At 36.4% G+C, this 24,262-nt stretch overlaps 1 protein-coding gene across 4 annotated transcripts; it reads left to right on the top strand.

Annotated features, from left to right (window-relative positions):
* The first annotated feature begins 7 nt into the window (after positions 1–7).
* Positions 8–19,256, top strand: TATDN3 (TatD DNase domain containing 3). Of its 4 annotated transcripts, none has more exons than XM_010949494.3 (10): positions 8–162; positions 2,020–2,052; positions 2,969–3,042; positions 3,245–3,329; positions 6,831–6,893; positions 7,825–7,934; positions 8,100–8,155; positions 9,443–9,555; positions 14,915–15,013; positions 18,522–19,256. In XM_010949494.3, exons 1-10 carry the CDS (start codon positions 97–99, stop codon positions 18,663–18,665), a joined length of 843 nt encoding a protein of 280 aa, XP_010947796.1. In that variant the 5' UTR covers positions 8–96; the 3' UTR covers positions 18,666–19,256. The 4 variants fall into 4 exon arrangements, 3 of the variants coding, with proteins under 3 accessions (XP_010947796.1, XP_010947799.1, XP_010947798.1); XR_012501862.1 differs by having other exon boundaries at positions 10–162; positions 13,854–15,013; positions 18,522–18,571; XM_010949497.3 differs by having other exon boundaries at positions 12–162; positions 14,936–15,013.
* The last annotated feature ends 5,006 nt before the right edge of the window (positions 19,257–24,262 follow it).

Below are 24,262 nucleotides of genomic sequence, written 5' to 3'. Positions count from 1 at the left end.
AAGGAGCAAGCGTCCGGCCGGAAACTCGGCCCGCCGCGGCAGCAGCGTTCCGGCTGGGACTCCGCGGACGAGAGGAGAGCTTCAGTGGCTGCGGCCATGGGGGCGGCGGGCGTAGGGCTGGTGGACTGTCACTGCCACCTCTCCGCTCCGGACTTTGACCGCGTACGTGAGGGCGAGGCCGGGCCCGTGGGAGAGGGGAGGCCCCCGTTCTTCCCTTCAGGTTATCTTGCTCTCCTCCTTTAGGACGAAGCCTCAAATCCTCCCAGGCCTCTGTCTATGGCCCTGTGCAATTTGCTCCTTACTCCCTATTTAATCTTAGTCGCACTGATTTTTCTTTCTGATCCTGAATAAAGATAAACTTCTATCTCCACGTGGCTTTTATTTGCTGTTCCCTGCTACTGGAGTCTTTCTGCCTGCTTTGGCCCGGCTGTTTATCCACTGGCCTCACAGGTCCTGGCTGAGAATCCACTTTCCCCAGGACGCGGTCCTCAAAACACCGGCTCGCTCCGACACGCCGCATGCTCCAGTTCTAATTGGGAGAGAAGCAAACAGAAAGAACCACATACACACAAAATCGGGGTTTCAAAGTGTTTTACCCACTACATTGAAAACTAAAGGCTAATAATATAGAAGGAAGAGTAGAGTCTATTTTAGACGGAAACGTCTCAAGAAGTGACACTTAAGTTGGGGCTAGAAAGAGCCAGCCAAGCAAGGGGGTGGAAGTACGGCGGTGAGGAAAGCAGGCAGGTTGCAGGCCTCCAAACAAGGTAGAACTTGGCACTGCCAAGCTACTGGATGGAGCTTGAGCATAAAACCAGACCGAAGAGGTTTGCAGAGGATAGGTGAGGTAAATCAGTAAGGAGTTTGGATTTCATTAGAAGCACAAGGAGGATCCAGTAAAAGGTTTTTGTTTTTGTTTTTGTTTTTAAGGAGAGTAAGGAGACCTGATATCCATTTAAAAACCGTTTTGCTGATGCTGGCCCATAGATAGAAGAGAGCAGAAGTGAAAGTTAGATGCCCCGTTTGGAGGCTTTTGCAGTTTGTAGATAAGAGATGGTGGTTGCAGGGGAGTTTGAGAGCAGCAGATGGATTCAAGGCATATTTTAGAGATAGAATGTATAGTACGAGCTGAGAGGAATTGGACGTAGAAGGGGAGAGAAAGGGAGAACTTGAGGATGCTGTGGAGAGATGGTGGTGCTGTTTAATGAGATGGGGGAAAACAGGCTGGAGAGGGCAGGCAGAAGGAATAGGTTTGTTGGGGAGAAAAGAGTTCTATTTGGCACAGGTTGAAACCCAGTATCCATCCAAGTGGAGATATCATCTGGGCATTTTAAAATGTGAATCTTGGGTTCAGGAGAGAATTATAGGCTAGAGATAAAAATTGGAGACTCATTAGCAAAGTGAGCCTAGTCATGAGATCACTTAAGGTGAGTACAGAGAGAGAAGCATAAGGTCCTGAAATCAGATAGAGGAGAGACAGCCAGAATGAAAAGTAGCAGCCAGTTGCAGAGTAGTGTTTGTAGAAGCTAAGAGTGGAAAATATTTCAGGAAAGGAGTGGACAAATGAGAGGTTCCTATTGCTGCTGAGGAGGAGAGTAGGAGGACAAAGAAGTGTCCTTTATATTTGAGAATAACAATTTCTGTTATAGTGGAGTGGGAACAGAAGCCAGATTTTACTGAGAGTAAACAGAAGGTGGAGCAGCACAGGCTCTGCACATCCCTCTACCCTGTTCCTTGCCATCATTGTCATTCTTTTTTTAAAAAAAAATTAAAATTTATTTAGTTAGGTTTTTTTGAGGGGAATAATTAGGTTATTTATCTATTTAACTTTTTTTAGTGGAAATACTGGGGATTGACCCCAAGACCTCATACATGCTAAGCACCCTCTCTGCCACTGAGTTATACCCTCCCCCGTTATCATTGTCACTCTTTATGGTGCCTCAACTACATTGATCTACACAGCCAAGGAACAGGTTCTTATCTATCCAAAATAACTGTGATTACTTATGCTTATTTTAGGATCTGGATGATGTGTTGGAGAAAGCCAAGAAAGTAAGTCAATATCTATAATTGCCCTTTTTTGTTGCTTTTGTTTTCTTGCTAATTTTGATCTAAAACAGATTGAAATTTAGAGATACTATGTTGAGTTTGCCTCAGTGATAAAAAGTTAATAAAAAGTAGCATTTATTAAGTATTTACTATGTGCCAGGCAGTGAGCTACGCCTGTTCTCCGCATTATCTCATTTAATGTTTCACCACAACCCTCTGAGGAAGCTGCTATTTTATATCCAACCATTACCCACTTTGCAGATGATGAAACTAACGCCTAGAGATTATACATCTCCAAAGATGCCCATTAATAAAGCGATAGAAGATAGTCTGAATCCAGGGCACGTTCCCGCAGCCACCACGCTCACCAGCAACATGGAACAGATTCTGTCAGTTCTTAAATTAGTATTATTCTGGAGTTCTTGGAGAAATTATAAAAGTTTTCTGAAGCATTCTGATTTGTTTGGGAAAAAAATTACTAATTTTTGGAAGTGTTTATGAAATTCATTGTAACTAGCATTTTGTGGTCTTCCCTGAATGTGACAGTCAGAAATGGTTGCCAGTACACTTTTTTATACAGCCATCTTTCACTATGGGAGATTACATAGAGTTTTACACAGGCCTAATGATCTTGGGCAAGTTATTTGGCTCCATCCAAAACTCTGTCTCTTGAGCCATGCAATGGATTATAGCAGTGCCTATGTCATAGGGGTAGGTAGATTAAATGAGCTAATATTTATATTCACTGAACATAGTGCCTGAAACATAGTGACTACTCAGTGATAGCCATTTTGATTATATTGGTGGAGTGTGAGTGAGCAAGGATAACTGAAAACACAGAAGACTTTAACTTTTTATTTAATTATCTTGGATGTATGTTGTTTGAAACTCTTAACTATTCTATTCATTTTTGTTTCAGGCCAATGTTATGGTTCTTGTGGTGGTTGCTGAACATTCAGGAGAATTTGAAAAGATCATGAAGCTTTCAGAAAGGTGCTACTTCTCATTAAGAATTAGGAAGAGTTGTTAATAAGGATGCAGTTATGATGTCATATTGATAATATGTTTTTAGAGAATAAGAAGAAAAAAATCTTAAAAACATAGCGCTAAGAAAATTCCTTCCTATTTGTTCTTTAGAGTAACATTGTCTCCTAGTCTAATATTCCTGCTTTCTTAATTTCTTCTGCATTTTTAGGTATAATGGGTTTGTCCTGCCATGCTTGGGTGTTCACCCAGTTCAAGGAGTTTCACCAGAAGATCAAAGAAGTGTCACTTTAAAGGTAACAGTCCTATGAAACAAGAACCATAAAAAATGATAGCACCTTTTGACTTAGTAATCCTCCTCTTTCTGATTTATATTCCAAGGCGATAATCCAAAAGAAAATTCTGTCTTCTACAAAGATGTTCATTGCAGCATTATTTGTAATAGAGAAAAAGTAGAAACAGCCTAGAGGTTCAGAAATAAATGAATAACTAGTTAACTTGTAGAGTGTTAAATATAATGCATTTATAAAAAATGAAGATTGTAATGTTTATGTAGCAGTGTGGGAAATGTTTACAGTGTAGTGTAGGGAGAAAAGCAGGACACCAAATGGTTTATTCACTATGAGTCACATCCAGGTGAAAATATATTCTATAAGGAAAAGACTAAAGAGAAAAATATAGAAATGCTACTAGCGGTGATGATCTGGTCGAGTTATAGGCAACTTGCTTTCACATTTTCTTATCATGTTGTCACATTGCTTTGGCAAAAAAGTGATAAAATATCCAGAAAAAATAAAGATACAAGGTACAGTATTTCTTTCATTTATGTAGAGATTATACTAATAGGCATTCATTTAGATAGTCGACAAGTGTTTACTGAGCACCTACTGTATTCCAAGCACTGCTCTAAGCACTAGAGTAAAATCCCTCTCATGGAAGCTGGAGTCTAGGTGGGGGCAGACAGATGATCAGCAATTAGATACATTCACAGGAAAACTTTAGGTAATAGTAAGTGCTTTAAAGACCATGAACCAAGATTATGTGTTGGGGATTATGGATGTTGGTTTTTAGATCGTGAGGTCAAAGAAGGCCTCTCTGAGGTGGTGACACTTGAACTGCAGCCTCAATGCTACAAAGGAATTGACCATGCAAAGGGAGGGATCAGGATATTACAGGCAAAGGAAACAACCAAGCGCAAAGGTCCTAAGGTAGAAATAAGCTTGATGTGGTCTAGAAAGAGGACTGATGTGACGACAGGGAAGGGGAAGTAACGGTGATGAGGTCAGGGGATTGGGCAGGGATCACCGACCACCTCATACAGGACCTTGTTGGATTGTAGTTTACATCAATGGGGGATTTAAAGTGAGGAGTGACAGGATGTGGTTTCTGTTTTGAGAAGATCTCCTTGGCAATGGTGTGAAGAATTGATTTTGAAGAGGGCAAAAAAGGAAGAAGGGAGAATAGTTAGGAGGCTATTACAATAGTCTGTGTGAGAAACGGTGGTGGTTTGGACCAGTGGTAGCAGTGGAGCGGAAGAGAAGTGGGTGGATTTGGCATATTTTTAGCATGAGTGTAGAACTGACAGGATGGTTTAACTACAAAACTAATTAAGATATCAGCAATATTCAGGTAATTTTAGATTCTGAAAGCAGATGGGAACTCATCACATCTCAAGAAAGCCCTCTGGGAAGGACCACTGTTAAGCAGTTTTATTCCTAATGTGCTTGCAGTTCATGCCTTGGTTTAGTTTTCACGTATTGATTAGATTATAAGCTCCCAATATGTAGTACAAAGTTAGTTATGTAGAAAATATTCATTAAATTACCTTGGTTTTTAAAATGAAAATTGCCTAGCATCACACAAATCTTTCAGCATATTCCTGAATTAATTTATTTATAGTTATTATTACCAGGCAGGATTTAGGCCCCCACCATACCCTGGGGCATCACAATTCACTGGCCACAATCTGCTGCCCCCTGCAGGCAGAGCATGTGCTGTCCAGTCGGTTCCTGTCCCTGCTTAACCCACTTCACTAGTTTCTGTTACACACCTGACCCCTGTTCTAAAGGTTCTGAAGACTAAACACTTTATTTAATAAAAAATCCGTTCTAAATATTTTAAATCATTCAGAGTAAGTGTCCCCTCCTCCCTCCCCTTTGTCCTTCTTTCTTCCTTCCCTTTCTTCCTCCTTCCCTTCCTTCTCTCGCTTTTCTTCTTTCAGCAGCATAGTGGAAACAGCATGGACTTTGAAGTCAAAGACACTTGGCCTACTGGCTTCTACAATCTGTGGCACTTAACCTTCGCCAAGTCTCAATTTCCTTATTTGTAAATCATGAATAAGTATGTAGTGGTAGTGTTCACAATCATAGGATGTAGAGGTATAGGATATTTAAAAAACCCACAATAGAACCATTAGCTGTTAAGGAACTTGAGACCTTAATGGAGGAAGTGGGAATAAAACTGAAGTTAGAAATAGACTTATGATTGTCCTTAATAAATATTTTTACATCTATTAAAATAAAATGGTAGACCACACATACAAATACATTTGTATATATTAAATTAGTGATATGAATTATGTTAATTTCTACTTACTATCCTTGGCTTGCCAGAAACTTCCAAAATATTTCATAAGAATTGTAATGGTCTCATTGTAAATTTGTTTTGCTTCTTTTTATAGATAATACATTTTCCAAGAAGCATTTTTTCCCCGTATCTGGTCTTCATCCAAATGTGCAATTTCTTTCAGACTTAAGACTTTCTAAGTGTCAAACATTTCCTGGGTAATCTCTCTAACTCCTCCAGTCCCTCTGAGGTTCCAGAGACACAGAGTAGTTTGGATGTTTGATGAGGAAAATCTTTGCCTGACATTTTGACCTACTTAGCTATCGTCAGACACCCAGGTATCTCTGATACCTGGGGTTATATACTCTTAGCTCCTGACAGTATTATTCTCCATCATTGAATCTACTGGAATGTGTAAGGCCTGAGTTTACCCTCCCTCCTCTTCTTTTCTCTTTCTCAAGATGTAATTATAAAATCTCCTGTTCTTCCCCCATCTACTCTACCTCCCTTTTCTTGATTCTCCCTTGTTCTGATTATCCTTAGTAGAAGTACCTTGAATTTACATATACTGAGACTAAAATCCTTAAAGTAGTTTAAAATATCTAGAAGCAAATATTTCATGTATTTGTCTTTCCCTTGCCTTTTTAAGTGGAGGAATTCTCTTTAAGTAGAGGTAGTAATGTCACGGAAACTAATGGTATACCATTACTTCAGTAGTTGACATGCAAGCACGTATGTGATATTTAGTATTTACATTGTTGAACCTTTAAGATAAAAATAGGCTAAGCAGGACTATAAAGACAAAAGAAATCAGTGAAAATAATGCAAATGATGTATGGAATTTTCACTGTTAAAACTCACAAACCATTAGTACCATAAGAAGAGAATGTAACTCCCCAAAACTCACTCACAAAGGTGACCCCCTGGTGGCTTTCTGCTCTCTTGCTCAGCTATTCCAGAAAATTTAAATCAGTCCTCCTAAGTGCCAGGAAATGCCTCCTAAACAGAAGAAAGTGTTCAAGTGGGAATCTTCATAAAAAGTCATGTTCTTGTAACTCAAATTTCCAGGTAGAAGTATTGACCATTATGGAAGAATTATTATTCCTCTACTTCCTCAAGATATTGAATGTACATAAAGGACCCAGTATAGCATCGTGTCTGGGATATAATAGGTGTTTATAAAATATCAATTCCCCTCTCCTATTTTAATAAATTTACTTTTTTTCTCCCAGGATTTGGATGTAGCTTTGCCCATTATTGAGAATTATAAGGATCGATTGTTGGCAATTGGAGAGGTAAATACCTACTAGCTGATCAGATGATTTCTAATTCAGACTTTCATGTGATATAGAAAGATAATCCTTAATTCAATATTGGTGATTATAATAGACTTGGATAATTAAGTTCACCCTGTTCAGAAGAAGAATAATTTGTGAGTACCTCCTTGAAAGCGCTTAGGGATAAAACAATAGAAAGCCTCACCATAGGCTTATGTTAATGGAAGAAAACTACTTTATTAACATTTCAATATACTTTGCTCTTTTTGGGTTTTTTTTGTTTTGTTTTTTTTTTACTTTTGCTTAAATAGAGTTATCTCTCTGGTTAGTTAAAATACTATGTTCAAGGATACTTTAAATAGGTTGTAGCTTATAATTAAAGGACATTTTTATTAAATAATTTATAGTTGTGAATCATTGTATCCCTTGGTAATGAACTCCACTTCTAATTAAAGATAAATGATAAGAATAACACGTTCAGAATATAGGTTATAGCAATGCATGCCAAAGTAGTATCGAGGGAAGCAGTCATTTATCATCTTCACTGTCCAATGTGGTGACCACATGCAACTGCTGAGCACTTGAAATGTGACTGGTCCAAACTGAGATGAGCTAGCAAGGTAAAAAGCATAGAGGATTTCAGAGTGCCGTCCCCCCAAAAGAGAACGTAAAATAACTCAATGATGTTTATTTGTGTGTTAAAATAATAATATTACTGTCTAATAATGATGATGGTAGTGTTTTAGTACAGTGGATTAAAGTATATTATTAAAATAATTTCACCTGTTTCTTGTTAGTGTTTTTAATGTGGCTGCTAGAAAATGTAAAGTGTATGTGACTCTTGTTAGGGCTCCCATTGTATTTCTCTTGGACAGTATTGCTCCATAGTACATCTTTTGGGGTTTGTTAAACCATAAACATGTAATTCTGTTTTATTTTTCTGTTACAGGTTGGACTAGATTTCTCCCCTAGAATTGCTGGCACTGATGAACAGAAGGAAGAGCAAAGACAAGTCCTAATCAGACAGGTCCAGTTAGCCAAAAGACTAAATTTGCCTTTGTAGGTTAATTAATCATCTTTCTTTATTAATATTTATAGAGCAAATTAAATAATGATTCTCCTGAAATGGAGCTCTGCATTTCTTTTTCTCTGAATTTCTTTAGTATAACAAAAATAATACTTTTATATTAAGTACTTAAAAGGAATTTTTTTGTTGTTAAACAGAAATGTTCACTCACGCTCAGCTGGAAGACCCACCATCAGCCTCTTAAATGAGCAAGGTATTTAGGTTCCTGAAAAAAATATGTTTAACATTTCAGTTTGACAATTCTAGTCCATGTTCTTGTACAACAAGCCATGTTTTATTTGATTTATTAAAGGGAAGGGAATGGGTTGAGGGTAGAGATGGAAATCAACTAAGATGGTTTTGCAAATCAGCCTACTATTTACAAGGTTTTCAGTGTGATTATGATTATGAGACCAGGATAAAGCAAATGAAAAACTGAATCAAGTAATTATATTCCTTAATTTAAAAATTATCAGTTCTTATATTTTAGTCAGCTTAACCAGCTGATTAGTGAGAGAGGAAAAAACAAAGCAAAGAATGGTGATATAATTGGGTTACTGTTTTGCATATTTTCTGGCTTGTACTATACAGATTGTGGCCATCGTATGTAAAATACACTGTCATCTTCACCAGTTGTTCCTGAAGTAAAAATACTTCTTACTGGATTACTTTTCAAAATGTTTAATGTGCCATTCACACTAAGAAGTATATTTTATTTTGAAACTCAGTATGTACACATTTTGGTTCTAAGACTTTGAGACTCAGTGTATACACATACAGAAAACTGACCAAAGTTTAAGAAGCAGTACATCTATATGTATGTGTGTATAGCTATCTGTAATAGGTATCATACAAGCACATGCTGGCCAGTCTTGACCCATTAAATTGATTTCATAACTTACTTATGATTGTAACCCACTAAATGTCACACCTACCATTTGAAAAACAGCACCAAACAGTGAAGTAAATGTAATTGCCTGCAACAAGAAAGTATTGTATTTCTCAGTGTTGAGGACTAACCCACTCTGGAATCACCTAGAGCATGATTTTTATACAGGCTGAGCAGCCATCCTTTGAGAACTAGAGGTAGTTTTTAGAAGCCAACTCTGACTATTGAATTTATAGGTCATTTATCTCCCTGTTTCTTCTTCCACTAGCGTTCTTGTTAAGGACAATTTGACTGCTTAAAAACCTATTAAGAACAGTAATTTGACAAGTCACAAACTTTTAGAAAAGGTATGATGGTATAGGAAGTTTAAATAATAACTTAAAAACTTGTATTTCAATTTAATTTGTTTTATTCTAAAGATTAAGAATATACTATATTTTTATTCTACTATTTGAACACTGTATTTATCTACGTTTTAGACGTCACAGAACCTTATCTTTATATCGCAGTGGCCAACATTTACTTAAAATCTGTCTTGCTCAATTTGATTAATGGGAAATCTCTCATTAAGGAAATAAAATAGGACTCTGATTTGTCTTTAATTTTTGAGAGGTGCTGACAAAGTGTTGCTTCATGCATTTGACGGTCGGCCATCTGTAGCCATGGAAGGAATAAGAGCTGGGTACTTCTTCTCAATTCCGCCTTCTATCGTTAGAAGTGGACAGGTAAATTCTCTCATTAAACTTCATTTTACACTTTGTGAAATACACTTTAAAATATGAACTTTTATTACATATTTGTGATACTTTTCTGGTTTTATTACAAAAATTAATCCTAGGTCCCTACTTCACACTTATATGAAAAGTAACTCAACAATGGATCAAAGAACTAAATGTAAGAGCTAAAATTATAAAGCTCTTAGAAGAAAACAGATATAAATCTTTATGATCTTGGACTAGGCAGTGGTTTCTTAGATACGACGCTAAAAGAACAAGCAAACCAAAGAAAAAATAGATTAAATTGGATATCATCAAAATTTAAAACTTCAACAATAAAAAGAAAATTTGAACCTTCATGCCTCAAAAGCACTATCAAGAAAGTGAAAAGATAACCCACAGAATGAGAAACATATTTGCAATTATATATCTGATAAGGGGTCTAGTGTCCAGAATATATAAAACCATTACAACTCAACAATAAAAAGACAAATAACTTGATTTAAAAATTGGCAAAGAGTTTAAATAGATATTTCTCAAAAAAAGACATACAAATGACCAATAAGCACATAAAACGATGTTCAATATCATTAGCCATTATGAAAATACAAATCAAAGGCACAATGAGTTATCACTTTACATCCACTCAGTTTCATTCCTCAGAACATTAAATATAAAGTTACCGTGTGATCCAGCAATTCCACTTTTAGGTAGATACCCAAGAGAAATGAAAACATACTTACACAAAAACTTGAACAGGAGTGTTTATAGCATTATTCATAATAGCCAAAAAGTGTAAATGTAAATGTCCATCAGCTGATGAATGGATGAACAAAATGTGTTGTACCCATGCAATGGAATATTATTCAGCCATAAAAAGAAATGAAGTACTGATTCATGCTAAAACATGGATGAACCTTGAAAACATTATGCTAAGAAAAAAGCAGCAAGACACAAAGGATCACATACTGTATCATTCCATTTGTCCAATGTCCAGACTAGGCAAATCCATAGAGACAGAAAAGTAGATCAGTGGTTGCCAGGGAAAAGAAAAACAAGGAGTGACTGCTAATAGTGGGTAAAGGGTTTCTTTCTAGGGTGATGAAAATATACTGGAATTAAACAGTGATGATGGTTGTACAACCTTGTGAATATAGTAAAAACTACTGACTTGTATACTTTTAAAGAGTGAATATCATGGCATATAAATTATACCAATGAACAATGTAACAAAAACCAATTTAGGTAATCTAACTTATTTCACCATTTTTAAGATACTTGTTTTTTCATATTTTATTGTATGTGAAATTGAGATGCATGTAACAATCAATGGCACCTTAAATTCTATGAAATACAGTAAGTTGTCTATTAATATTCAAAAACTAGTGTAAGAGTATAGAATTGAAGTATAGCCAATTTTTTAAAAAGTCTTCAATAGAGATCATTTATCTGTTTTTTTTTAATTACAATTTTTAAATTCAGGCTTAATGAGGAATACGCCTATAGTGATTCACCCTTTTTAGGTGTATAAATTTGTGTGTTTTGACAAGTATATACTGGCATGTAACTACCACCACATTCAAGATAGAGAATATTTCCATCATCCCCAAAAAATTGCTTCATGTTCCTTTCTAGTAAATCCCTCATTCTATCTCCCGTCCCAGGCAACCACTGATCTGATTTCTGTCCCTATAGTTTTGCCTTTTCTAGCATGTCATATAAATGAAATAATTTATGTAGTCTTTTGGATGTGGCTTCTTTTATTTAATGCTTTTGGGTTCATTGATGTTACTGCATGTATAAGTAGTCCATTTATTTTCATGGTTGAGTAATATGCATATCCACCTACCAGTTGATGATCATTTGAATTGTTTCAGTTTGGGACTATTATGAATAGACTTGCTGTAAACATTCACACATAGATCTTTGTTTGGACATATATTTTCATTTTTGTCACATTAATACCTGGAAGTGGTACTGCTGAGTCATAAGGTAAGTATATGTTTACCTTAATAAGAAACTGTCAAACTGATTTCCAAAGTGGCTGAATCATTTTGAAATCCCGCCAGTCATACGTCAAAGTTTTGGTTCTGCATCCTTACCAGCACTTGGTGGTGTCATTTTCTTAGCTACTGTGAGACAGGTAGAGTCATCATTCTTTGTGGTTTTCATTTACATTCCTTCAGTGGCTAATGACATTTAAAATAAGCACATCTTTTCATATTCTTAATTTCCATTCATACATCCATATGTCTCTGTTTGGTGAAGTTCCTTTCAAATATTTTGCACCTTTTGGCAGGGAGGGGCGGGGAAAGCAATACTGTTTTTCATTATTGAGTTGGCAGAGTTTTTATATATTTGGGACACAAGTCCTATATGCTGTATGTTTTGAAAATTTCTTCTCCCAGTCTTTTCATTTTCTGAAGTGTCTTTCAAAGAGCAGAAGTTCTTAATTTTGATGAACTTCTGTTGATTAGTATTTTTCTTTTAGGATTTGTACTTTTACTGTCATATCTAAAAAAAATTTATCTAACCCGAGGTCACGAAAATTTTTTCTTATATTTTCTTCTAGAAGATTTATATTTAATTTTACATTTAGGTTTGTGATCTATTTTATATATGATGTGAAGTATGAGTCAAGATTCATTTTTTGCCAGTAGATGTCTAGTTTTGGTACAATTTGTGGAAAAGACCATTCTTTCTTCCTTAAATTACTTTGGCACTTAAAAAAAAAAACTAATTGGCCTTATACCAGGGTCTGTTTCTCATTTTTCAATTCTATACCATTGATCTATCTTGGTACATGCCTGTCCTTATGCCAGTATCCCACTATCGTGATTAGATTTGTGGTAAGTTTAAAAGTCAGGTAGTATGAGTCCTCCAAGTATGTATCTATTTTCAGAATCATTTAGACTACTCCAAGTTCTTCACTTTTCCGTATGTATTAGAATCAGCTTCATAAAACTACAAAAAAGTTGACTGGGATTTTTATTGGGATTGTATTGAATCTATAGATCAATTTGGGGATAATTCACATGAACACAGTATATCTCCTTATTTGGATCTTTCATTTCTCTCATCAGTGTTTTATAATTTTTGGCATATAGAACCTACATATATTTAGTTATATTTATCCCTAGAAATTTCATATTTTTCATTCTGTTTTAAATGATACTGTTTTAAAAGTAAGTTATCAATTGTTCATTGTTAGTATATGGAAATACAGCTGATTTTTATATGTTAAACTTTCATCAAGTGACCTTGCTAAATTATTAGTTTTAGTAGAGTTTTGTAGGTTTTTTCAGGATTTTTTATATAGACAATCATGTCATCTATAAACGAAGACAGCTTTACCTTTGCTTTTCCAATATTTGTACTCTTTTATTTCTTTTTCTTGTCTTATTTCACTATAAACAACTACCAGCAGAATGTTAAATCAAAAATGGATGTTGGATTTTTGTCAAATGTTCTTTCTTTTCTATTTTTTTAAGAAACTGTTTATTTTCTGTCAATTTTATTGCCATTTTCAGTTTGTCAAATGCTTTTTCTGCATCTACTGAGATGATTATGTGTATTTTCTTTATTTTGCCATTGATTATATTATATTGATTGATTTTCTGATGTTGAACCAACCTTGCATTCCTAGGATACATTCTACTTGATCATAATATATTCTCCTTTTTATAGTTTCATTTTATTGTTTTTTAAGGTAGAATCTTAAATTATTTATTCAAAATCTCATTTGTTTTCTAATATATACATTTAATACTAGAGTTGCATTAGCACTACCCACTTCTTATACTTGCAATCCACAAATTTTGATATATGCTGTATTTTCACTTTCTTTTGGTTCAAAACATTGTATAATTTACTTTGTGAGTTTCTCTTTGACCATATCAATTGTTTAAAAGTGTGTTGTTTAATTTCCAAATACTTACAGGTTTTCCTGATATCTTTCTGTTACTGATTTCTACTTTAATTCTGTTTAATTCTAAAATCATACACTGTATGATTTTAATTCTTCTAAATTGGTTGAAATTTAATGGCCCAGTACATGGTCTGTCTTGGTGATTAGAACATATATACTTGAAAAAGAATGTGTATTCTGCTATTGTTGGGTGGTGTGTTCTTGAAATGTCAGTTAGGCCAAGTTAAATGATAATCCAAGATTATTTTTATTTTTTCTACTTTTATTATTTGTAGAGAAATTTCTTAACTAGTAGTAATCTTTAGCTGTGGTATTGTTTCTTTGCCAGAACTAAAATGCTATATATTCTAATTTTAAAGATAATATTTGTACATTGTAGAAAATGGAAAAGAGCAGATTTCAAGACAACTCAAATCCTACCACTCAGAGACAATCATTGTTAACATTGATTCAGATAAAATAAGAAGATACCTTATTCTTTTTGTTTTGTTTTGAGTCAACTTCACAGGTATTTATTTGTATTTGTAACTATGAACTGTCATTAAAATGACTGCATATTTCACAATATGAATACACCATAATTTATTTAATCATTACCTCAAGTAAAGATTAGGTTGTTTCTCATTTTTCACTGTTGTAAACTGTGCTCAGTGATTACCTTTGTACATCCACAAATACACATTTTCACTTTTGTAGTTATTGCCTATAAATGAAATCACTGAAAAAAAAAAAAGGGTATACATCTTAAATTTTTGGTTATGTTGTCATGTTTCCTTCATGGAGGTTTATACTAATTTAACTTTCATGCTACCAAAAGTGCATAAATATACCTATTTCTGTGCTTTTGAAATTTTAACCTTAAAACAGTTTATTCTAACAGTGTTCACTTTGCCTAATGTATCTCCTTCCCATTTTTTACTTTAAAAGTACAGTAGCTGCAAGAGAATTATGTTTTTGGTATAATACTCATTGTGTTCACTGTAGTCCTTAGACAGAAAATCATGAACAAAATAAAATCATCTACCACCCAATCTAAAATTTAAAATGTGCATATGAACTGTGGTTTTATAAAGCCATGAGTGATTTAAAATGAGCAGTGGAAAGAAACACTGAGTGTGGTGGTGATGGTGGTGGAGAAACAACAGAAATCTCTTCTCTGGATCTTTCAGTGGACACGTGATGTCAGGTGTTTGATTTCTTGCTAGATGTACTTCATTTTTTGCTATACTACTTTTTCGGTCCCTGGAAGCTTTGGATAATTTTTGGCAAAGAACGTTTCTGTTTAAATCTGTTAATAGTAGAATGATGAGAACATACCGAACATTTATTGATTTAATATTAAAGCATGAATTATAGGTTCTTGCAGAGTAAAATGCATTCACATCTTGGTTTAATGCTCCTTTTTTTTGGTCTTTATTTTTCATGTTTTAAACTTACTAGCTTTCTCTTTCCTCTAAGAAGCAGAAACTTGTGAAACAGTTGCCTTTAACTTCAATTTGCTTAGAAACAGATTCACCTGCACTAGGACCAGAAAAACAGGTAAATGATTTTCTGATATTTACATTATTTAAATTGTATCTTTCATTTGAACTGTTTGAACTATTTTTGGTTTAGCTGTGTTTCTCATTACAGTGTAAATATGAAGGAATCCTGTTTTAATGCTAGGTTAAGAGGTTATGTTAACTTAATTTCAGGTCTTTTCTAAATATAGCTAATTATGCTCCAAAGAATATTATTTTATATATGCCATGTCATAATTTTTGTAATATTGAAATCTAGACCAGTATAGTAAAAAGCTCATTGTCTAGAGTGAGAAAGACCTGGATTCAAATTCCATCTCTGCTGCCCACTACCTCTGTGACTTTGGGCAAGTTACTTAAGCTCTCTGAAACTGTTTCTTCTTTTATAAAATGTGGGCAAAATAATAATAAAATACTTTGAATTATTACAGTGAGGATTAAATGAAGTAATATATATGAAAGTGCCTACCAGTGTCTGGTATATAGTAGATGCTCAATAAATGTTTATTTTTATTTTAATTAGCATGTTAAAATGAGGCTCAGTTTCTTTTAGTTCAAGTACTATATCAATATGATATAGTCATAGATTTATTTATGTGATCTTTGCTGTACTTTTTGTTATTGTAGGCAAAGAATATAGAGAATCATATTTTAAATATTGGAACTATTACAAATTGCAGTTTTCTGAAAGGAAGCCACAATATCTACTTCATTTGCTTTAGACAGTGTGTGTTATAATCACCTCCCAATGTATAGCTTACTAAGTTCCCTGACTGCCCATCAGATCTGTGTCTCCATGCCTCCCAGATTTGGAGGACTGGCACTCAAGAGTCAGAGGTTTGGGAGCAGTAGTGATGTAATTTTTAGTAAATTATGATTATTTGTGATTACAATGTGAATTTTTCCTAATTAACACCCAATTAGTTACTTATTTTTATACATCAGCCCTTAAAAGAATATAGAAGACAGAGGAATGAGAAAATAAAGGACCATAACTCCAGTTATTTTTTTGTTTGAGTGTAGGACAGAATGGTACAGAATTACCTTCTTACTACTGTGTGAAATAGAAGGAGAAGAATCTAGCTTTTTCTCCCTAAACAGCAATGAATTTCAAATGCTGTTGTGACTCAGTTTTATAATTGTATTTAGATGATTTGATAAAAATAGTGAGTCTCTGGCATCTAGATTTAAACAGGTACTAAGCAGGTACTGAAAATATATATTGAATAATTGAATTTTTAAATTGCATATGCTTTTTAAGCAAAATATGATTGTTCTAGAAAATTAGAAAACATAGAAAATCATAAACAAGAAAATAGAGCCATCTACCACTGAAAGGTTACCACAATAATATAGTGGTTAAAGTGTAAACTCTCATGTCAGATTGCTCAAGTCTAAACCTCAACTGGGCTACCTACTAGCTGTTTAGGATATCTTCTTATTTATAAAAAAGGAATGCTAATAATAATAGTACCCATATCAGAGTTATTTTGAGGATTAAATGACAGATTCCATGAAAAGCTTAGAACAAAACCTTGCCTACAGCAAGCACTAAATAAATGCATGTTCTTATGTCCTAGATTTTTTTATATCCATATATGTACACGTATATATTTTTCATAAAAGTAAGATTAGCCTGAACACATCATTTCATAACGTGCTTTTATGTGATGAACATATATAAATGTCAATAAATATACTTTTCCTCATCAGGTTTAATAAATGCATAAATTTTAGTGTGTTAATATACCATAATATAGTTAACTTGATATTGTTATTTACAGTTGACCCTTGAACAATGGAGGGGTTAGAGGTGCTAACACTCATCCCGCCCCACACCGTGGAAAATCCGCATGTATTCACCCTTTGTATCTGCAGTTTTGCATCTGTGAATTCAGCCCTTGTCTTCGTGGTTCTGCATTGGTAGAGTCAACAAAGCTTGAATCTTGTGGTACTGTAGTATTTATTGGAAAAATATCTGTATGTAAGTGGACCCACACAGTTCAAACCCATATTGTTCAAGGGTCAACTATTTTATAAACAATATGTTGAATGTCCTTGAACCTAAATCTTGGTGCACATTTTTCTTTGTTTTCTTAGGCTACACTATCAAGATTATTTTTTTATCCTGCCCCTGGGGCCCCTAGATTAGGCATTCGGAGATTTTTGTTCCTTGATAGGCAGGATCAACACCCCTACTCAGCCTGGAAGTAGTTTCGAAAGATGAATCATCACCCCTCTGCACCCCTATAAGATTATGGGAATAAAATTTCTGACGGGAGAAATGAGACAGGAGGGAAGGGGGCAGGGCACAGCCATGCCCGGAATGACAGCAATTAACACCAAAATGGTGGAAGATTCAACTCCCAGTAGGCCTTGAGGATTAAGATGGCTGAAGATTTGACTTCTAGTAGACCTTGAGCTTCATTATATGCTCATTGTAGCATATCAGCATGATAAATAACATGCCCACAGACACCATGACTGTCCCAAGGCTAACCACAAAAGGTCAAAGAGTGGATGGTAGCCCAATTCCTGGGAATCCCAGCCCCTTCCCCAGGGTAGTTGGAATAGTCCTGCCACTTGTAGGCGTGGGAAGCTACAGAGCCCATAAAAACTGGCGACACTGCCCCTGGCCGCCTTTCTTGCTCCCTCCTCTTTGGAGACAGCCTGCACTCTGTGGAGTGTGTACCTACTTTTACTTTAACCTGAGCACCCAACCCCCACACCTTGTGGCCTTTCTCTTGCCGTTTGAAACAGCCTATACTCTATGCAGCATATATCTCTCTAAATAAATCTACATTTACTCAAAAAAAAAAAATTTTTTTTAAACTTAACAGTTATCTTACTCCTCTGAACATAATAATCATCCTGAGTAGATAACTTAATAATAACAATAATAATATATTTCATCAAATCTAAATACCACTAATTGTAGATGTGCCACTGTTTTGTGACCATTAGGGAAAAAAAACACTACCAATTATACTTTGATATGCCATTGAATGTCAATAAAATATATATCAATTTCAGACATGTTAAGATAGGGGCGAAGTGCATCTTTGATTCAGTGAAATAGGGGTACGTACTCTGTGTAGTCTTCCAGACACACGATGGCATTACTTGAATCAGACTGTAATGTAGCCTGTGAGGTGAAATAGCCAAGCAGCAAAGCATGACCATTACAAGCACTCATTTGAGCAACAAAGCAGAGTTAATCCATCAGTCAGGCAGGTTGCCAAGTGTGCACTATGTGCAGACTGCTTCATATGCCAGGTGCTGGGACCTCAATTATTAATACCCCAGGGCTCTTTTCAAGAGCAGCACAGACTTACAATCAACATTGTGGCCGTAGCTTACGAGCTGAAGTTCAGGGCCTTCTCAGCTTCACCTCCCCCCATTTGAAAAAAAGAAGAGCTCATCAGTTGTTTTTAGCAATTCATTTTCTTCTATTTTATCTACAGTCTCCAAGGATTGCTTTCCGTGAGTGTCATGTATGATTTAGCATATGCATTGTTCTGTTTCAGGTACGGAATGAGCCCCAAAACATTTCCATCTCAGCAGAATATATTGCCCAGGTGAAAGGGATCTCAGTGGAAGAAGTCATAGAAGTGACAACACAGAATGCACTGAAACTGTTTCCCAAGCTTCGGCACCTGCTCCCGAAATAGCTTGAAAACAAAATCAACTGCAGGGGGCAGCATTTGAGAAAAATAAATGTTCAAGCTATTGCATAGGGATATAGAAGAGTATAATTTTAGAGAAGTATTTCTCTTAGAAGTACATCTGGGCTTGGATCCTGAAATTGTGGGCTCTGATTCCATCTTGCACTGCTGCTTAATTAATGAAGCCCTTGCAGGAGATTGTGAAACACCACCGCTTCATACCTTGCCCCTTTAAATAGAACCATCATGTGAACTGAAACCATTTCTTCTGGCAAGTGTGGCTTCCACAGGTAAGAAATAAGTGCTACTGTGATGGCCTGGAATAGGTTAAAGTTTGATCCTTCACCATCTGTTTGACTTTCCACAGGATTTATCCAGTAAAATGAGAGTGTCTAGTTTCCTATACTACCATAAATCTTCTCTTTTCTGGGTTTGAAAAATTCAACTTTTAGTACTTTGAATTATTTATTTTTAAGAGAAAAAATGTACAAGGCTTTTGTATTGATCTTATATTTTGATCTGTGAAGCCAATGGTTTGTACAATCACCATTAAATACCAAGCCCCAAGTTTAGTTAATAAATTGATTTTACGTTCCAGTCTGAGTTTTTCCACATGTTTAAAACGTAAATAGCTTCATTTAAAATGTAAAGTGCATGGTGAAGGTCACAGAGGAGTGGCCAAGATGGCAGAGCAGGTGGACTCTGAGCTTGCCTCCTCGCACAAGCACACAAAATTACAACTGTTTACAGAGCATTATTGGTGAGAAAGATGGGAAGACTCACAGAGAAGGTCGTCTACAACTAAAGTTACGAGGAAGGAACAACAACGAAATGAGGTGAGTAGGAGGGGCAGAGACATGGTAGAGGCAAGACCCATACCCGCCCCAAGCAAGTGATTGATAAACAGGAGGATAATTACAATTGTAGAGGTTCTTCTCAAGAAGTGAGGGATCTGAGCCCCACATTGATCTCCCCAGCCCGGGGGTCCTACACCAAGAAGATGAGCCCCCAGAACATTTGGCTTTGAAGACCAGGGGGCTTACTTTCTGGAGACCCAGAGGGCTATGGGAAATAGAAACTCCACTCTTAAAGGGCACACACAAAATCTCACACACTCTAGGACCCAGGGCAGAAGCAGTCATTTGAAAGAAGCCTGGATCAGTCCCACCAATGGATCTTGGAGAGCCTCCCAGAGAGGCAGGAGGCAACTGGAACTCACCCTGGGGACATAGACACGAGCAGCAGAAAATCTGGGGAAACTCATTCTACCATGTGGACAATGGCGCTGGCAAGTGCCATTTTGGAATCTTTCCTCAAGTTTATTAGCATTGGGACCTGGCCCTGCCCACCAGTACTGGGATGCCTCAGGCCAAAACACTAGCTGGGAAGAGACACAGCTCCACCTACCAGCAGTCTAACACTAGACTCAGTAACCCCAGCCCCCCAACCATCCATCCCAGAGCCTGGCTCTGCCCACCAGTGGGCCAGCACCAGCCCTGGGACCCCAGGGACTCTGCAGCCAGCACCTCATGATTTGGCCTTGCTAACTAGTACCTGGCAGCTTCTGCACAAGGCAGGGCCTGGCAACCAGCCAGAGCAAAGGCAGCCACACCTACCAGACCTCCCACAGTACTCAGCCGGCCACAACAGGAGGACCCACACAGCCCACATGGGGGTTCTCCTGGAGGATATAGGTCTGATGACCAGAGAGGAGTGAGCTATCAGGGCACATAGGACATCTTCTCCATGGTCAGGAAGTGTAACCAATCTACCAAATACATAGAAATAAAAACAGAAAATTAGGCAAAATAAGATGACAGAGGAATATATTCCAAAAAAGGGAACAAGATAAAACCCCAGAAGAACTAAGTGAAGGGAAGATAGGCCATCTACCTAGTAAAGAGTTCCAGGTAATAATCAAGATATCCAGAGAACTCAGGAGAAGATTGGATGAACAGAATGAGAAGTTAGAAGTTGTTAACAAAGTTAGAAAATATAAAGAAGAACTCAAACAGATGAAATGAAAAAGACACTGGAAAGAATCAGCAGATTAAATGATACAGAGGAATGAATCAGCCAGCCAAAGTCAGAGTGGTAGGAATCACTGAAGATGAACAGAAAAAAGAAAATTGAATAAAAATCAATGAAGACAGTTTAAGAGACCTCTAGGACAACATCAAGCACACTCCAGTGTTCCCAGAAGGAGAAGAGAGAGGGAGAAATCATATCTGAAGACATAATAGCTGAAAACTTCCCTAACCTGAGAATGGAAACAGACATGTAGGTCTAGACAGAGTCCCAAGCAGGATCAACCCAAAGAGGACACCAAGACACATTGTAATTAAAATGGCAAAAATTAAAGATAAAGAGAATATGAAAAGCAGCATGGAAAAATCAAGTTATGTACACAGAAACTCCCTTAAGGCTATCAGCTGACTTTCAGCACAGACTGTGCAGGCCAGAAGAGACTGGCATGACATATTAAAAACCTACAGCCAAGAGTACTGAGGCTGGCAAGGATTTGATTCAGATTTGATGGAGAGATCAAAAGTTTTACAGACAAGGAAAAGCTAGAAAAGTTCAGCACCACCAAGCCAGCTTTATAAGAAATGCTAAAGGGACTTCCTTAAGTGAAAAAGAAAAGGCCACCACTAGAAACATGGAAGCTACGAGAGGAAAAAGCTCATTGGTAAAAGCAAATATACAGTAAAGGTAGTAAATCAACTACATATAAAAGAAGGTCAAAAAGGTAGTAAAACCATCTGTATGTGCAATAAATACACAAAACAAAAAGATATGAAACATGGTATCAAAAAAAGTAAACATGGGGGAGTGGAGTGAAAATGCAGTGTTGTTAAAATGCATTTGAACTTAAGAGATCAGCAACTTAAACTAGTCACACATAAACATTGCCATATATAAACATGGTAACCACAAACCCAAAACTCTGTAATAGATACATGCACAAAAAAAAGAAGAATCCAAACATAACACTAAAGATAGTCATCAAATCACAGGGAAGAAAGACAAATACTCATGATTTCACTTCTGTGTTATGGAGAATGGATAATCTTGCAATCTTTCATTATTTTTTAATCTGCATACTGGTTTATTTAAGTGATCTTCGATGCTTACTATATATTTGCCTTTCCTATTGTGATTTTTCTCTTTCCTATAGATTCTCACTTCTATTTAGAGAAGACCCTTCGATATTTCTTTTAGAGTAGGCCATAATGCCTCTAGGAAAATAAGATCAAAAATATTCTATCTGTTCTGACATACCTGCCCTAACTGAAAAAATCTTCCCAGAATAATGTTCTCAATGACTTCCGAAACAAATGAGCAACCTTATAAAACCAACCAATGCGTTTTGTTACCCATATCATGGGTAATGAATGATCTCTTCCTAAAGCTTATAAAAGGACAATATTTAAAGAATATAAACAATTGATAAAAGGAGAGATTTACTTTATCCTAATGAGGAGCCTTGGTTATCTAGAAATCTGAAAAGTAATTAGGCTGCAAGATTTCTGTTTATATTTCCGCATCATGACTGGTCCTATCTTTGCTGCCTTAACCAAGAGATTAGATATATGTATTGGGGGTTTTGTTCATTCTAATCTTAAAAATAATGACCAACAATAAGTAGAGGAGGAGAGCAAATGAGTTTTCTTTTTTTTTTAATGATATGCAGAATCAATGAGCCAAAAGAATTCATTTTTCATCTGGGGAAAAAAGTTCTGATGAGAAAAGTACGCTGAAAGCAAGAGACAAAAGCTATAGATTTCTCCCTGGAGCTCCCAGAGGGAGCCCTTCCTGGGGCAGGGGTTGGAAGTCGGAGAAGACAATGGAATTAAGATGCACTTGAGAGCACCAAGTTCCTGGTCAGGCCTAGGGCAGGCACCCTCCCATTCCAAAGAGGGACTAAATAATCTCCCTGGATGGAACAGGAAAGGTGATAACAATCAGCATTTTACAGGGTGCTACATTCCTCTTAACCTCAGTGAATCTTCAGGAGGAACTCTGGAGGGTCTGCCCATTCTTCTGAAATTAGCAGCCTGTTATCTCCTTCCTGGGGCATAGCCTGTGGGTTAAAGTTATTTCTCAGTAAAGAATGAATCAGCAAACAGTTTGCATCAGAGAAGTCAGTTTGTTCATTTGCTTTATACTCCTTCAAAACCGCTACCCCAAACATCCTCTTTAGTCTTTAGCTGAAGATGGAATTTATAGTGAGGGCTTCAGCCATTCTGGCAAGTTTCTCATTTTCCTGGGTCTCTCCCACGTATACACATTATTAAACTTCTTTTCTCCTATTACTCTGTCTCATGTCAATTTAATTCTTAGATCAGCCAGAAGAGCCTGGGAGGGTAAAAGAAAATTTCTTCCTCCCTGACACATACATACCCATGATAAAGTTTAATTTATAAATTAGGCATGGTAAGAGAAAAAAAATAGAACAATTAAAACAATATACTGTAATAAAAGTTATGTGAATATGGTCTCTCTCTCTCAAAATATCTTCTTGTACAAACTTAATGCCTGTTTCAACTTAACTAAGCACTTACTGCATACCATGGCCTTAACTCTTGCAGTTTGAGGTGCCACAGCAAAAGTAACACAAATTTATTTTTCCTTCTTCAAAATGTCACAGATAGACGATTTGTTCTTACCACAGATGTTAACAATCCCAGCAAATGATTTTTTCCCTTTCCTTATTGAGAAATTTCACCTTTTCATTTAAAGCAAGCATTTTTTTGTGCTTTGGGTCCATTATTAAATAAAATAAGGATTACTTGAACACAAGCAGTGTGATACTCTGACAATTGGTCTGAAAAGCAAGCCGGCCCCTAAGAGACTAATTGGTGGGACAGACTGGACGAAGGGATGATTCACATCCCAGGACAGCATGATGTCGCATTGCGCTACTCAAACCATATGAAATTTAAAACTTATGAATTGTTTATTTCTGGAATTTTCTACTTAACATTTTCAGACTGTGGTTGAGTGCAAGTAAATGAATAGTGGAAAGTGAAACCATGGATAAGTGGGGAGCTACTGTAAAGTTAATTTAAACTAATGTTACCCAGATACACAGAATAAGAAGGGGAAGGGTGACAGAATAAGGCAGAAAACCACAAGTAGTTCCATAAACCAGAAGGGTCGGGGTGGAGGGAGGAGGGAGGAGGGGATCATACAGAAATGAGGTTAGAAGGGTTGTTAATTGTATTGTTCATAACCTGCCACTCATTTACTATGCGTTTATCTCCCGTGATTCATCTCAGATTGTGCCAAAGAAAGATTGATGCTGTATTTGTAACCTATATTTGGACTGCTAGGTGTTGGGAGATAATTCCCATAGATCTCTCACATTTCTGCAGGCTTGTACCAGAGGCGCTGACAGCTTCTGTTCCAGGCTATCTCTTCAAGGGTGTCTGTATCACCAAGGGCCTTGGAAGACAGAGATAATGTCCCCACTGGGTCAAAGGGGAGGTTTATTTACTGTCTAGAATAATAAAGCGAATGTCTTCCACCAGGCAAAGGTTAGGTTTCTGAAACTCAATGGTGTACAGCTGTGAGGCAGAACCTCTGTGTGGGTGGCATGT

The sequence above is a fragment of the Camelus bactrianus genome, chromosome 23 (assembly GCF_048773025.1).
Source record: "Camelus bactrianus isolate YW-2024 breed Bactrian camel chromosome 23, ASM4877302v1, whole genome shotgun sequence".
In the NCBI taxonomy this organism is placed as follows: Eukaryota; Metazoa; Chordata; class Mammalia; order Artiodactyla; family Camelidae; genus Camelus; species Camelus bactrianus.
Note: the sequence above shows the minus strand (reverse complement) of the source record. Positions and strands in the feature narration are given on the sequence as shown.

Bases quoted from the DNA above. Each gene is read 5' to 3' on its own strand.
- TATDN3 (XM_010949494.3), top strand. From the start codon at position 97: ATGGGGGCGGCGGGCGTAGGGCTGGTGGACTGTCACTGCCACCTCTCC. The intron at 163-2,019 runs GTACGTGAGGGC...TGCTTATTTTAG, and splicing joins CCGCTCCGGACTTTGACCGC to GATCTGGATGATGTGTTGGA. The intron at 8,156-9,442 runs GTATTTAGGTTC...AATTTTTGAGAG, and splicing joins CAGCCTCTTAAATGAGCAAG to GTGCTGACAAAGTGTTGCTT.